At 46.6% G+C, this 13,968-nt stretch overlaps 10 protein-coding genes across 10 annotated transcripts; 6 read left to right on the plus strand and 4 right to left on the minus strand. All coding sequences in view use genetic code 12, as the record gives it.

Moving 5' to 3' along the window:
- Positions 1 to 532: 532 nt before the first annotated feature.
- Positions 533 to 1,030, plus strand: CXQ87_003176 (SUMO-targeted ubiquitin ligase complex subunit; the record flags this gene model as incomplete). The annotated part of the gene is made up of 1 exon (XM_025481660.1): positions 533 to 1,030. One exon carries the CDS (start codon positions 533 to 535, stop codon positions 1,028 to 1,030), a length of 498 nt encoding a protein of 165 aa, XP_025336278.1.
- Positions 1,031 to 2,040: 1,010 nt separating this feature from the next.
- CXQ87_003177 (uncharacterized protein) lies at positions 2,041 to 2,835 on the plus strand (the record flags this gene model as incomplete). Its single annotated transcript, XM_025481661.1, has 1 exon — positions 2,041 to 2,835. One exon carries the CDS (start codon positions 2,041 to 2,043, stop codon positions 2,833 to 2,835), a length of 795 nt encoding a protein of 264 aa, XP_025336279.1.
- Positions 2,836 to 2,878: 43 nt separating this feature from the next.
- On the minus strand, positions 2,879 to 4,183 carry RPT2 (proteasome regulatory particle base subunit; the record flags this gene model as incomplete). The annotated part of the gene is made up of 1 exon (XM_025481662.1): positions 2,879 to 4,183. The coding sequence occupies one exon, from the start codon at positions 4,181 to 4,183 to the stop codon at positions 2,879 to 2,881; it is 1,305 nt and encodes a 434-aa protein (XP_025336280.1).
- A 572-nt stretch (positions 4,184 to 4,755) lies between these two features.
- On the minus strand, positions 4,756 to 5,199 carry CXQ87_003179 (thioredoxin family protein; the record flags this gene model as incomplete). Its single annotated transcript, XM_025481663.1, has 1 exon — positions 4,756 to 5,199. One exon carries the CDS (start codon positions 5,197 to 5,199, stop codon positions 4,756 to 4,758), a length of 444 nt encoding a protein of 147 aa, XP_025336281.1.
- A 685-nt stretch (positions 5,200 to 5,884) lies between these two features.
- On the plus strand, positions 5,885 to 7,954 carry CXQ87_003180 (uncharacterized protein; the record flags this gene model as incomplete). The annotated part of the gene is made up of 1 exon (XM_025481664.1): positions 5,885 to 7,954. One exon carries the CDS (start codon positions 5,885 to 5,887, stop codon positions 7,952 to 7,954), a length of 2,070 nt encoding a protein of 689 aa, XP_025336282.1.
- Positions 7,955 to 8,139: 185 nt separating this feature from the next.
- CXQ87_003181 (uncharacterized protein) lies at positions 8,140 to 8,739 on the minus strand (the record flags this gene model as incomplete). The annotated part of the gene is made up of 1 exon (XM_025481665.1): positions 8,140 to 8,739. One exon carries the CDS (start codon positions 8,737 to 8,739, stop codon positions 8,140 to 8,142), a length of 600 nt encoding a protein of 199 aa, XP_025336283.1.
- A 116-nt stretch (positions 8,740 to 8,855) lies between these two features.
- CXQ87_003182 (uncharacterized protein) lies at positions 8,856 to 9,323 on the plus strand (the record flags this gene model as incomplete). Its single annotated transcript, XM_025481666.1, has 1 exon — positions 8,856 to 9,323. One exon carries the CDS (start codon positions 8,856 to 8,858, stop codon positions 9,321 to 9,323), a length of 468 nt encoding a protein of 155 aa, XP_025336284.1.
- A 1,257-nt stretch (positions 9,324 to 10,580) lies between these two features.
- On the plus strand, positions 10,581 to 11,579 carry TRR1 (thioredoxin-disulfide reductase; the record flags this gene model as incomplete). Its single annotated transcript, XM_025481667.1, has 1 exon — positions 10,581 to 11,579. The coding sequence occupies one exon, from the start codon at positions 10,581 to 10,583 to the stop codon at positions 11,577 to 11,579; it is 999 nt and encodes a 332-aa protein (XP_025336285.1).
- Positions 11,580 to 11,843: 264 nt separating this feature from the next.
- Positions 11,844 to 12,663, plus strand: PEP12 (SNAP receptor; the record flags this gene model as incomplete). The annotated part of the gene is made up of 2 exons (XM_025481668.1): positions 11,844 to 12,588; positions 12,623 to 12,663. The coding sequence occupies 2 exons, from the start codon at positions 11,844 to 11,846 to the stop codon at positions 12,661 to 12,663; spliced, it is 786 nt and encodes a 261-aa protein (XP_025336286.1).
- Positions 12,664 to 12,707: 44 nt separating this feature from the next.
- CXQ87_003185 (iron-sulfur cluster assembly protein) lies at positions 12,708 to 13,877 on the minus strand (the record flags this gene model as incomplete). Its single annotated transcript, XM_025481669.1, has 1 exon — positions 12,708 to 13,877. The coding sequence occupies one exon, from the start codon at positions 13,875 to 13,877 to the stop codon at positions 12,708 to 12,710; it is 1,170 nt and encodes a 389-aa protein (XP_025336287.1).
- Between the last annotated feature and the right edge of the window lie 91 nt (positions 13,878 to 13,968).

Below are 13,968 nucleotides of genomic sequence, written 5' to 3' on the forward strand. Positions count from 1 at the left end.
TGGCGTGGTATCTCGGGTTTTCCAAGAAGCCGGTTCCGCCAGCCTCACCATGCCATCCACATTCCACAGAATGAGTAATACCAAAACAAGGAGCGCCGTTTGACGTGACCGCAGGAGAAAAAAACGCTGGTAGGCTTTGATTCGAACAAAGAACAATCCCACTAGCCACAAGATCCCCCTAGCCACACGCGCCTGTTGATAAGGTCTTCGGCAAAACCGGGCTTTAAGGTTATCGACCCTCAACTGATGGTTCGATATTGACTCCACTTTTTTTTTTTTTTTTTTTTTTTTTTTTTGTGGCCTCAGGAGGGTAGAAAGATCGCCGCGATTCTTGAGGCCAATTTCACTGATCAGATCCAAATATGCGTGGTGCATGAGTTATACTTCATTTTCTCCCCGTTCTCTCATCCTCTCGCCGTGACAGCCAAATCTGACTTCGCTGTGTTTCGCGCAGCAAGAGAAAACACACTTTTTTCCGTCAGCCCTGCACGGAATTAGACACACACATTACTCGCATAACCTCTTCTTCTTCATGTCATTTGTCATCAACATCCCATCAGACGAAGAGGACGACGATGAGGTTCAGGTTCTAGAGTTTAGGAAGAGAACTCAGGAGCTTATAAACGAAGCGCCACCCAAGGTCGTGAAAAAACTCAACGAGGCAGAGTGCCCGATCTGCTTCGATACGGTCACCAACGCCACCACCACCTTCTGTGGACACGTCTACTGCTTGGAGTGTCTCCAGCAGAGTATTTCAGCATCTTCGGCCCAGGGCCAGACACGCGGAAGACGTGGTGTTGGTCTTTGCCCCATGTGTCGAAAACCAGCAGCATTCAAGGATGCTCTAGTGCTACGGCTCAGAACAGGCCGCAAGGTAGAGCCGCCTAAGGAAGATGAGAATTCCGAGGAAGAAGATAATGGTGAGGAGAAGATCATTATCGGTGGCCAGAGGGGCCAGAAACGGAAGCTAGAGGAAGACGGCAGTGACGAGGAAAATGATAACATTGATGAGCTTTTCGAGGAAAAGTAACTTCTGGTCCTACATTGCAAACTTTTACCCCTGGTAATGGGTAATGGCAGGTTTTGGAAGCTCTTGATGGGCGCTCATAATTTCACGACGATACGATACAACTACACTTATTTATAGACAAGCATGGCGGGTCTTGAACCCGTTTTCCGAAAACATACATTGTAGCTGCAATATTGGTGACATCAAAGTGAACTACCTGGATCAACAATAGGAAAAACCAGTGGCTCGGTGTAATGACGCAGATATACGGGAGTGGCTTAACGCAGTATTATTTAGCAGGCAGTTGTTTATCATATTTGCAATTTGGACACAAACATACTTATCTGTCTTCCTGTAATCTGAGAGAAAGTTCTGTATCGGCTTTTATCTGCTCGATATCGGTCTTGATTGGGTTTTATCACAGATTTGCACCCAATCACATTAGCAGTCCATAAACTCACTGTACCTCGAAAGGCTATATCTCAGAGATCTACCCCTTGTAAAAGAAGTAGCACAGCCACATTTGGTCTTCATTGTACTAACTCATTAACTGCGTGATCTCTCAACTACTCTCAGGTCCCTGCCTCACTAATTTCCTATGTCTGTTAGATAGCAGACATCGAGCAAAACTATGCTAACAAAACAAGTCTTCGCTTTTTTGAACTCTAAGAAACTCCTCTTTGGTGCTGGATTCTGTTAAGCTAGATACAAAGTGCCATGCTCTCGCCGCTGCAAAGTTGCCTTTTCTGGATACTACCGTCTAGCGTCCTAGCAGCGGAAGGCAACGTTGCCACCAAATCTCCGAAGACCTGACATTCTCGAATCGCTCTTCAACAAATAGACTTTTTTTCAACAAAATTCATCATAGCAATCAAACTTGTCGAAATTCAATTTAGTCATTTAAAATCATGTCCAAGTACTAGAATCGCTCCATGTTTCCCCGGACTTCGTGACTGCGCGCATATATATATCTGCCTTGCCTCCCATTCTCACTTATCTCGCAACCGTTTACTTCGCCATAATTCAACACAATGTCTTACTCCACGTTACCCCAGGAGCCACAGACTCAACCTCCTGCTTATGAGTCGTCTACGGCTAACTCGCCATACGGAGAACCTTCGGGCGCTAGAACCGATGGTGACAATATTCCTGATGACTTCAAGTACTCCCTGAACGTGGCAGCTTGTGAATTGCCAGTTCGTCAGATGTTTATCAGAAAAGTGTATGCCATTTTGTGTTTGCAGATCCTTGTTACCGTTGCTGTGGGCTTCTTCATCAAACTGAGCCTGTCCGTGCAAAATTGGTGCTTGAATAACCAATGGCTCTTCTGGGTATCCTTCATCGGTGCCTTTGGTTTCATGATCGGTGCCCACATCAAGGCCCGCTCCTACCCTACAAATCTCATGCTACTTGCGGGTTTCACCCTATGTGAAGCTTACATTGTTGGTTTAGGTTGTTCTTTGGACAAGTCTGAGGTTCTCGTAAAGGCTGCGCTTACAACTGGTGTGATTTTCGTTGGATTAACTGCCTTCGCTTTCCAAACGAAATATGACTTTAGAAGCTGGCAAGGTGCCTTAGGTATGGGCTTGTGGGCAATTATCGGATGGGGCTTGGTGATGATGTTCTTCCCTGGATCGGAGACTGTCAACATGGTCTACTCCGGGCTCGGCGCTATCCTCTTTAGTGCTTACATTGTCGTGGATACTCAGATTATCATGAAGTCCATGCACCTTGACGACGAGGTTCCCGCTGCCATCAAGCTCTACTTGGATATCTTGAACCTCTTTTTGTTCATTCTCAGAATGATGCGTAACTCGGATGACTAATTAATACATATACGGATGTCGTAACTTTGTTTATTATACACCTTTACAAGTACAAGCCCTCGAGGTTCTCTTCAACCTTGTTCTTGAGTACTCTCTCCTTCGCAGTCTTAAAGTCCTCGGCCTTGACTTGCATTCTCCTCTCTCTCAATGCCAACAAACCTGCTTCCGTGCACATCGCCTTGATATCGGCACCAGACAACTCGTCCTTCGAGGTGACTAACTCATCTAGGTTGACGTCGGATGATAAGCTCATCTTAGATGTGTGGATGGTCAAGATCTTCTTCTTGGTGTTAGAATCGGGATTCTCGAACAAGATCTTACGATCAATTCTTCCCGGTCTAATCAATGCAGGGTCCAAACTCTCGATTTTGTTGGTGGCCATAACGACCTTGATGTCGCCTCTGTCGTCGAAACCATCTAACTGATTCAACAACTCCAACATCGTTCTTTGAATTTCTCTTTCACCACCGGAAGTAGATTCGTATCTCTTGGAACCGATAGCATCAATTTCATCAATGAAGACAATCGATGGTGCAAGCTCGCCAGCAATTTGGAAAATCTGTCTACACAATCTTGGACCATCTCCGAGATATTTTTGAATCAACTCAGAACCAACGATTCTCAAGAAAGTGGCACTTGTCTGATTGGCAACAGCCTTTGCCAAAAGAGTCTTACCAGTACCTGGGGCACCGTAAAGAATCACACCCTTAGGAGGTTTGATACCCATCTCTTCGTATAGTTCTGGATGCGTCAAAGGCAATTCGACAGCTTCTTTGATTTCTTGGATCTGGGACTCCAAACCACCGATATCAGAGTACGACTCAGTAGGCGACTTGTCCAATTTCATCACAGAGACCATAGGGTCAGCATCATCTTGCAAAACACCGACGATGGAGACAGTTTTATGGTGTAAAAGCACAGAGCAACCGGGCTCTAAAAGACCTTTATCCACAAAAGACATGATGGACACATAGTATTCGGAACCTGCTGTAGTCGAGACAATTCCATGGTCATCGTCTATGATTTCTTCTAAGGTACCAATGGACATTGGGTATCCTCTCACCTCGTCGACCTTCTCTCTTTCTTCGGCCTGCTTAGCCTCAGTGGGCTGGAATGCTTCCTGATTGGCAATGAACTCCTCCTCTAAGAGCAAGTGGTCCTTAATTCTCTCCAACTTCAACAATTTCAATTTACATCTCGTACTTGGATGGACACTAGGTAATTTGACTGCCGTATCTGGTCCCTTTCTTCTCTTTTTACCGAACTTGGACTCCACAGGAGGCTCGTACTTTGGCTTTTCCTTCTTCTTGTCGTCCTTCTTTTTGCCAGGGTCGCCCCCGCCAGGCATAGATGCTCCTTGTCCCTGAAATGTTAGTAAACCTGAAAGCAATTCACTATTATATATTGTAACATACCATAATGTGCTATTAGTGGATTCGGCGTGTAGTGTTGGTGAGTGAGATCGCCACTTTGAATACATAGTTGAACTGGAGTCACGTGCAGTAGTTAAGCAATGAACAATTTAGAAGTCCAAATACGATAATTTAATGAATTGCTGTAAATTTGATTATAAGGAATAGAAAATGTTTAACTTGGCCTTTTGGCTAAGTAACTTATCCCTGTGCAATTGTACAGCACCAATAATTGCCCTCACCTCAGGCGAGGAAACACTATTGAGCCCCAGCTTTCAGACACAAGCAAACTTGGACTTGTTGCCTTTGATTACAATCAGAGTCTAGTTGGAGTCTAGTTGCTTTTGTGTGAGAAATACGGCGCCCAAATCAAATATACAATGTTTGAGGCGGCATGAACCTCTCGTATGAGAACCTCAAAGACAGTTACTTGTGTGATGACAAATTTCACCAAGACACATCTACAGACCATAAGTCGTTTTTTATATTCTTTATTGAACTTGACCCCTTAGAGCTTTCTCTGCTTGACGTCCACACCAGTGCTTTCCTGGATCAACTGAATCAACTTTTGAAGGTCAGCGCCAACAATTTTGCCTGTCTCCTCGCCCTGTTTGAAGAGCTTGAGAGTAGGCATGGCGGTGATTTCATTGGCAAGGGCAACCTCGTGAGCAATGTCGACATCAACTCTAGCGAATTGAGCCTCTGGAATAGCGTGTGCCAACTTGTCGAAAATTGGAGAGATTGCCTTGCATGGACCACACCAGGTGGCATAGAAGTCAATGACGGACGGGGTCTCGGAATCTGTGAATTTGGCAAATTGATCCAAGTCAGTGATCTCGGTAACTGGGGTACCGTTGCTGTAGTGAGCAATGCTGGTTCTCATTGCAGATCTCATGAAACCAGTTCTGCTGGCGCTTTGCGCAAGGAGTCTAACGGAGGCGAATCTAAGCATGTCTGCTGTTGAATTTCAGGCTTGATTGAAGAAAAAGCACTTGCTATCGATGTGGTACTACATAGCTTATTACAGTGCATTGCCATTGGGTGCGCGGATCTCACGGGGTGCTTTAAAAGACGTCTTTTGATGGCAAAAGTTGGCGGTGCCTCGCAATATGATATGAGGTAATGTCACATATCTTTCAAATTAATCAAATTTATGGTCTATCAAATTGTAGCCGTACAGCTCTCAGGGGAGGATTATATCACCTCACACAAGATACCTTATCTCACAGGAGGCAGATGCAATACTATCATCTGGAGCCATTTGTGGTCGCCGAAACTACTCCTGATTCTTTACCTCATAGGTCAATTCTTGATCGAAGACCTCAGATTTGGCGGTAAAATGAAAGCAAAGTATTTGACGTCTCGCTAGACTACGGCTCATAATGCTACAATGGATGAATTTGTCGCTTCACTCGAACATTGAAAAAGACTTGCACTTGCACAAACTCATATTTAGATTCTACATTGTTTTCATAATATATACGAAAATATCTGAACAGAGATATTTTAAGAATTCCGACGGTAGGGACCATTTCAAGCCGTTGGTGCAGCCGGACTGGGGTCCGGCACATGATCTCATCGCAGTATGGAGTTTTTCAATTTAGCCCCATCGCCTCCAGCTAACAATATCAAGAACCATGGGTAAAGGCACAAAGCGTTCTGCTAAGGCCGTTAAAGCACAAGATTCCAAAAAACCCAAGCTTCTGCCTCAGCCGCTTCCTGAGAGCGATGAGAGTGCCTCAGAGAACGAGGCCACCTTCTATCAGTCAGCTGAGGAAGGTGAGGACGACTCCAGTGATATCTCCAGCTCAGAGGCTGACCTGGAAGCTGATGAGGACATGAAAGAAGAGGAAGACGAATTGGACGAGTTGGACGAGTTGGATGAACTTGATGAGCTCGACGAGGAGAAGAAGGATGTTGAAGATGATGAGGACGATGAGGACGAAGAGAAGGCCGCTGATCCAAACAAGAAGACATCTGCCGAGCAGCACGCTGAGCAGAGAAAGTTGCTTGCCGAGAGAAAGCTCAAGAGAAAGTCCGGAACAGAGGTGGAGCGCATTAAGGCCTTGTGGGAGAAGTTGCGTGTGAAGAAGCCTACTCCTCCAAAGCAAGTGAGAGACAAGTTGTGTGATGAGATCTGGGAATTGGCCCACGATGTCATCTACGACTTGGTCATGAAGCACGACGCTTCCCGTGTCATTCAGACCTTGGTCAAGTACTCATCTAAGGACAGAAGAGACAAGATCGTCAAGGCTCTTCAGGGCCACTACTATCATTTGGCTACTTCCTCTTACGGTAAGTACCTTTTGGTGAAGCTTTTGCATTACGGCTCTAAGGAGTCGAGAGGTCTCATTGTGAACGAGCTTCACGGTAAGTTGCGTAAGCTCATGAGACACAAGGAGGGTGCTTACGTCGTGGAGGACTTGTTCGTTCTCTACTCTACTGCTGAGCAGAAGCAGCAGATTATTCGTGAGTTCTGGGGAGCTGAATATGCTGTTTTCAAGGACTCTGGTAAAGGCAAGACTGTCTTGGACGTTGTGAACGAATCTTCTGAGAAAAAACAGTTGATTTCCACCAACTTGAGCGGTACTATTGCTGCTTCTGTTGAAAAGGGCTCCACTGGTTTCCAGATTTTGCACGCTGCCATGAAAGAGTACGTCTCGATTTTGGTTGCAGACCCAGAGAAGAATGATTCTCAAATCAGAGACTTCATCGAGTTGCTCGCCGAGCAGTTTGCTGAGTTGGTTCACACACAAGAAGGTGCTGAGGTTGCCTCTCTGCTTCTTGCTCTTGCTAATGCTAAGGAGAGAAAAGTTATCATCAGATCGCTCAAAAACCACGCCAAGGAGTTGATCAAAAACGAGCACGGTAACACCGTCTTGATCACCTTGTTCATGACCGTTGATGATACCGTTTTGCTTCACAAGTCGTTCAGTGCTGAGCTCTTTGTCCCTGAGCTTTTGCCTGAACTCATTCAAGAAAAGTTTTCCAGAAGGCCTTTGCTTTATTTGCTCAAGGGCTTGGACGGAAAGTACTTTGCTCCAAAGGTCAAGGAGGAACTCTTAAAATACGAAAAACTTGCATACGCTAAAACTACGAAGAAGCCTCAGGACCAGAGGAGAGCCGAGTTGTTGCTGAAGGCTTTGCCCTTGGTCTACAAGGCCTTGTCTTCGACATTGTCGCCTGACGCAGAGCCTACTTTCACTAAGCTCTTGTCAAACAATATGGCTGCGCAATTCATCACTGAGCTTCTTCTTACTCCATCTGATGAAGAAGCCATCAACACTTCAAGAGCTGAGCTCGTGGATGCCATTTTCGACATTACTTTCAAGACTGACATCTTGGAGGACCACCATTTGCTTAACAAGACTCCTTTCTTTTCCAGATCTCTCAAGGCCTTGATCCATGGTGACGAGTTCAAGTTTGACAACGAAAGCAAGAAGCTTGTCGCTGTTTCTGATTCCAAACTTCCCGTCCTCGGTTCTGAGTTTGCTGCTAGATGCGCAAAGGAGATCTTGAAGGATGACATCTTGAGCAAGTGGGTTTCTGGCCAGGGTGCTTTTGTCGTTCTCGCTATTTATGAGGCCTTGTCTCTCAAGGACGACAAGGAGGCCAAGAACCTCAGCAAGGCATTGAAAAAGTTGAAGGGTGACTTGAAGAAGGACAAGGACAACAAAGGTGCTCAGTTGTTGCTCAAGCTCTTGTAAACAGCTGGCTGATAGTTAATCAGCGTGTAGATTAGTTGCATAATATAGATGGCCCAATGATGAAAACGGTAGTAGTGTAGGACAATTGACGGTTGGCGATGAAAGCTTTGGAAGGAATGTTACGACTGGTAAATGCCAACTATTTATTCTTTGATGACCTCTGCGGCCCACTTATTTACATTATGTTACTTTCTGGGCTTGATTGATGCAGCGCCAATTGGAGACTCCTTAGACTTGGCCTGTGCATCGGCAGCAGCCCATGGGTCAGCTTTTTCTCCACTCTCTGGTCCTTTCTCTGCTGCTCTCTCTGCTGCTGCTGCTTCTGCGGCTTTGGCTCTGTTGATCTCCTCCTCGAACTTCTTGTTCTCTGCTTCAGCCTTGTCCAACTCTGCCTGGAGCTTCGTTCTGCTCTCATTTTCAAGTCTGAGTTTCTCGTTCTGCCACTTTTGATCTGCGTGCTGTGCCAAGATCTTCATCTTCTGCTGTCTCATCTGATCATCCATAAGCTCCTGAAGAGATGGAGCATCGTGTCTCGTACGGCGTAGCCATTGATGCCACTGAGGGGGAACGCTCTCGAAATGGTCAACTTTGAAGATGGACTCCTGGAAAGGTTCAAGCTTTCTCCGTAAGCGACCCATGTTGCCATCAATGGTAAACTCCCAATAAGTGTTGCCACTAAGATCATAGCCCACGAAAAACTTCTTTCTGAAGGGAATGTCCCTCCGTGCCTGGAACTTATGTAGCACGCGCTTCCAGTATGGATACTTATTTGCTATAGACTCCATAGTGTGCCTGTAGTTAGCACAGTATCATGGCCCGCACAGATGTAGTAAATGATACAGGAGCCAGCCAAGGCCACAAAGAAACCCTCCATCTTCCAGCATCAGATAGCATTTTCGACATGCGCCAGCGTGGTGAATCACTTACTCACCTCAATACCGTGGCGCCGGTACCCATCGAACTAACCGACGGGACCGCCTCAGCAAGCAATTTCAACGAGTCATCAAGAATTACAGATGTGCTTGTGGGAGACTACCATATCATATCCGGCGAGTCAGCACCGCAATATGTCGTTTGGTCTATACGGATAGTTTTAAACGGTGCTTCCCACTCGCTGATTGTGCTCTACAAACGGTACAGTGACATTGAAAAGTTCAGAACACTGCTTGTGGAGGCCTTTCCCAAGGACCTGATACCACAGCTTCCGCCAAAAGACAATTTCAGCCTTCTGCGTCTCTGGTTTTCAGACGCTTGGCTAGAGACTCGCCGGAAGGGTCTACAATGGTTCATGACCAATGTGCTACTACATCCAAAGTACCAACACAGTCCGGTGATAACACAATTTGTACTTGAGCAGACGGCGCGGTAGTGGCTGAAAATGAACACTTTTGTGTTAGCGACGAAACGCTAACCCTTTTTGTGAACGATCGGAATGTTAGAGACATGCTCAATGTCTGGACCGGCTAGGGACGGTTCGGTCAATCTGCGGTTCCGCGAGTATTGCGGTCCAAGACCATGGTACGCATATGTTCATGGATTGTGTAGATCGTGTTATCGCTATCGTGATACATATCAGACATTGTGCCATTGACCTCATCTACTGCCACTCCACAGCAAAGTTGATGAAGAGCACTACAAAGCATAATTATTGGGCACCCGTTTGAATGCCGAGAACTTGCTCAAAAACAGTCAAAGAAAGACTTCCTCACGTTCATCCGGTGTGCCTTTCCTAGACGACTCATTGTGGTGCTGAAGCATGGGTCTGCGAAAGTCAAAGCCTCAACGGGCCACCGACTCGGCAATGCAGCGATCTTCGGACGCAGGAAGATAAGCCGACGGGTGCCCAGGGTCTGAGAGCAATGGGCCATTCTGCAAGATGCCTCTACTCAGGCACCAGATTGTTTCCACTGCAGGCCACGGTAGCCCTGGTAGCCAAGGCCCAAATCATATGAAAGTCTGACAAAGGCAGCGATAATAGAAACGAAGAGGTCAAGAGATTGTTGCTAGAAAACAATACACTTTTCCGCTGTTTTTTGTCAAAATAGTCTATTGCAAGTTCTATAGCAGCAGTGTGCTGTGGCGCCAGGGCCTGGGTCATGAGCCCACTGACGTAAGCGAGCGATGCCCTGGACCCTCACGGGCCACAAGGTGCCCAAACGAGTCAGCAAAAAAACGAACTTCCCCTGAAAAGTCGAAAAAAAAAAAAAAAAAAAAAAATAGAAACGCTTTGTTGTAGATCTCTAAAAATCAAAACGTTTTTGCCACTCACCTCCAACAATGACTTGCTTGTCACTTGGAGATGCCCAGAGCTGAGCTTGTGTAAGCAGATCTGGCGAGACAACGAAGTCTCTGCACCAGGCCATTTGCACCCACAACCCACCAAAAATCCTTCTTTTTCCGATCGCCAAAAATTACAAATCCAACTTCCAAATAAAAAACTTTTTTACATTTGCTTCAGCCGTGCCCGCCCGATTTTCGGCCCATCCCTAGCAATTACCTTTAGGGTGAGCCGAGTCGGTTGAGCTGGCCCATGCGCGTTAGTAACAGAATGGCCGGTGCGATTTGTCAATGCAGCCGCGGCTAGACACCCAGCCCATTAGTATATAAAGGCCGCCGTTTTCCACCCATGAGTATCACGTCCAACATTAGAATATTTAGAAGAATGGTCCACCACAAGGTTACTATCATCGGCTCCGGCCCTGCTGCTCACACTGCTGCCATTTACTTGTCTCGTGCCGAGGTCAAGCCCACTTTGTACGAGGGTATGTTGGCCAACGGTATTGCTGCTGGCGGTCAGTTGACTACCACCACCGACATTGAGAACTTCCCCGGTTTCCCCAAGGGTATTTCCGGTACCGGCTTGATGGAGGCCATGAGAGAGCAGTCCGAGAGATTCGGCACTGAGATCATCACCGAGACCATCTCCAAGGTCGACTTGGCCCAGAGACCATTCAAGTTGTGGACTGAGTGGAACGAGGACGCTGAGCCAATCACCACCGATGCTGTTATCATCGCCACCGGTGCCTCTGCCAAGAGAATGCACATTCCTGGTGAGGACAAGTACTGGCAGCAGGGTATTTCTGCCTGTGCTGTCTGTGACGGTGCTGTGCCACTTTTCAGAAACAAGCCTTTGGCTGTCGTGGGTGGTGGTGACTCTGCCTGTGAGGAGGCTTTGTTCTTGACCAAGTACGCCTCTAAGGTGTACCTCCTCGTCAGAAGAGACGTCTTGAGAGCTTCTACCATCATGCAAAGGAGAGCTCAGAAGAACGAGAAGATTGAGATCTTGTGGAACACCTCCGCCACTGAGGCCAAGGGTGACGGCAAGGTCTTGACCTCTCTTGACATTGTCAACAACAAGACCAACGAGAAGTCCGAGCTCCCCGTTAACGGTTTGTTCTACGCCATTGGTCACATTCCTGCCACCTCCGTCTTTGCTGACCAGCTCGATACCGACGACACTGGCTACATCAAGACGGAGCCTGGTACCGCCAACACCTCCAAGCCTTTTGTTTTCGCTGCTGGTGACGTCCAGGACAAGAAGTACAGACAAGCCGTTACTTCTGCTGGTACCGGCTGTATGGCTGCTCTTGACTGCATTGCCAAGCTTGAAGAGGAGGAGGCCTAATCTTATAGACTTACGATAGAATTCTGCTGGACAGTAGGATGCCCATCTAATGTGATATTACGTATAGATCAGTGTAGACGATACGATAGTGAACTTGAGCATCATGTGTCTTGATGACCAGGGCTTTTAAGCAAAATCAAGTCTCTCTAGTTATACTAGATCGAATGCAAATTAGTAAGAGTATTGGAGTTACAGCCTTCGAAGTCACGTGCGGAAACTACTACGGCTACTACTGCGATAAGGTAGGCGGAGGTGTCAGTTACCATGTCATTTAGTAACCCCTTCCAGGACGATATCGAGAACGATGCTTCTTCGAACCACTATAAGGATTTCCCTGAGTTTGAGACTCTATCTCAAGCTATAGACAACAATTTACACAACATCAACAACAGCCAGCTAGTGTCTATGAGGAACTTGCTAGGACAGTATGAGAAGTTACTACATAGTGGGAATGACGCTGTTGATTCTGAAAGTTCGAAGGTACCACAGGAGATTCTGGAAGTCTCGACAAAATGTACCGAGTCCTTCAAAAAGATCAACAATCTTGCCAAGGAGTTGAATGACTACCTCACCCGGTGTGAAGACAATCATGAGGACCCAGATGCATTAAGGTATCTCCGTCAAAAGGAAGGAATTCATGTGAGCTTAATACGTTCCAGTTTACAACAGTACCGCCGTCTACAACAGAGATACTCCGCACTTCAAAAGCAGTTTGTAACCAAAATTCCTGGAAATCAGATTGAGGAACGAACTGTGGAGGAGCAGGGTGCCGGGCCTCAGCAGCAAAGCATTCAGATCGAATATGAACCAGTCAATGCCGAGGAATTAGAGCAGCAAACGCTTTTAATCGAAGAAAGAGAGCGAGAAATTCAACAGATATCGCAGGACACACAGGAAATCAACGATATCTTCTCGAATCTACAAGATATTATTCAGGAGCAACTGTTTCAGATCGATACTATTGAAGAGAATATCAATAGCTACAGTGCCGATGCTAGAGGGGCCTCGGGTGAGCTTCGGAAAGCTGAGAGGTACCAAAGAAGATCCAGTGGGCGTATGTGCTGTTGTCTCATCATTCTTCTAGCAGTCCTAGGGTCTATTATTTTTATCTCTATAGTCCTTTAATGGTTATGCTTCCCATATGTTCACGTGTCCGTCATCTCCAACGCTGACAAGCACTTCGCTGCCATCCTCTAAGAAACACCATGTGAGGCAATTGATCTCGTAGACCCCATGGGCAGCATTTTGAACGCTATCAATCTGCCAATCTTTTCCATCAAACTTGTAGATAGCAATCTGACCATCGGCACCCGCACTGGCAATTTTGCCAGACTTGGACCAGGCGACAGAGTAGATTGCATACTTGTGAACAGGAGGAAGCGTCTTCTCTAGCTCCCAGGGCATCTCTGCGCTGTGGTGTTTAATTGAGCTAGGTAAACCCGTTGAGGATTCTGTCTCCTCTGGGGCGGCACTGGTCCAGATACGAACGGTGGAATCATCAGAACAGGAAACAAGTCTGACAGTGTCATTTGATGCAAGTGGTGACAGAGGATCTTCAAAGGCAGAGCACCATACAGTTCCCTGGTGGCCATTGAGCAATCCAACGCAAGACCAGTCTTCGTCGTCATCGTCCTGCTTATATAGCCTTATTGTATCATCATATGAGGAGCTGGCTAGGATGTTCTGAGCAGGGTGCCACGTTATGTGCTTGATATCATGCTCGTGATCGCTCAACACAGAGACACATTCAAACTCCTCTAATGTTTCAGGATCCGTCTCCCATATCCACACAGTCTTGTCTCTCGAACAGGACGCCAAAAACCTCCCCGTCTTGTTCCATGCTACCGATTTGATCTCATTTTCGTGACCCTCTATCAATGCCATAAGATTCCACTCATTTGTAGGGCTTGTGAGTACGTCGGCCTCTCTTCTCTTCCTGGCCTCTGTTGCTCTTTCATCTTCCTCGTCCATATCATCTTCATTATCCAAGAACTCCTCTGGTTCATCGATGCCCCAGACAGAGATAGTTGAATCGAACGAGCCACAAGCCAACGCTGGAAGATCGATAAACTGAGTATCCGTCGATGTCAAATGGGGTTTGAAGTTGACAGCCCTCACGGATCTCTTGTGAGTCTCTTCAAGTTTGGCGATCTGGGGAAAGTTTTTCCGCCTCGAGAGCTTGTAGATCTTACTTGTCTTGTCACTCAGGGCTGTTGCCAAAAGTGGCAAAGTGTTATGGGAATGGACGCTCCATGCTTTATCTGTGTGAGCAGGGATTGATTTGATTAAAGAAACCATGAGGACGGTATCTGCATGGATTACTCAAGCTTGATAGAGGTTTGTGAGACCTGCACCTGTATGCTCCAACTACAGAAGATGAGTTACTGGA

The sequence above is a fragment of the Candidozyma duobushaemuli genome, assembly GCF_002926085.2.
Source record: "Candidozyma duobushaemuli strain B09383 chromosome Unknown C_B09383, whole genome shotgun sequence".
Taxonomy (NCBI): Eukaryota; Fungi; Ascomycota; class Pichiomycetes; order Serinales; family Metschnikowiaceae; genus Candidozyma; species Candidozyma duobushaemuli.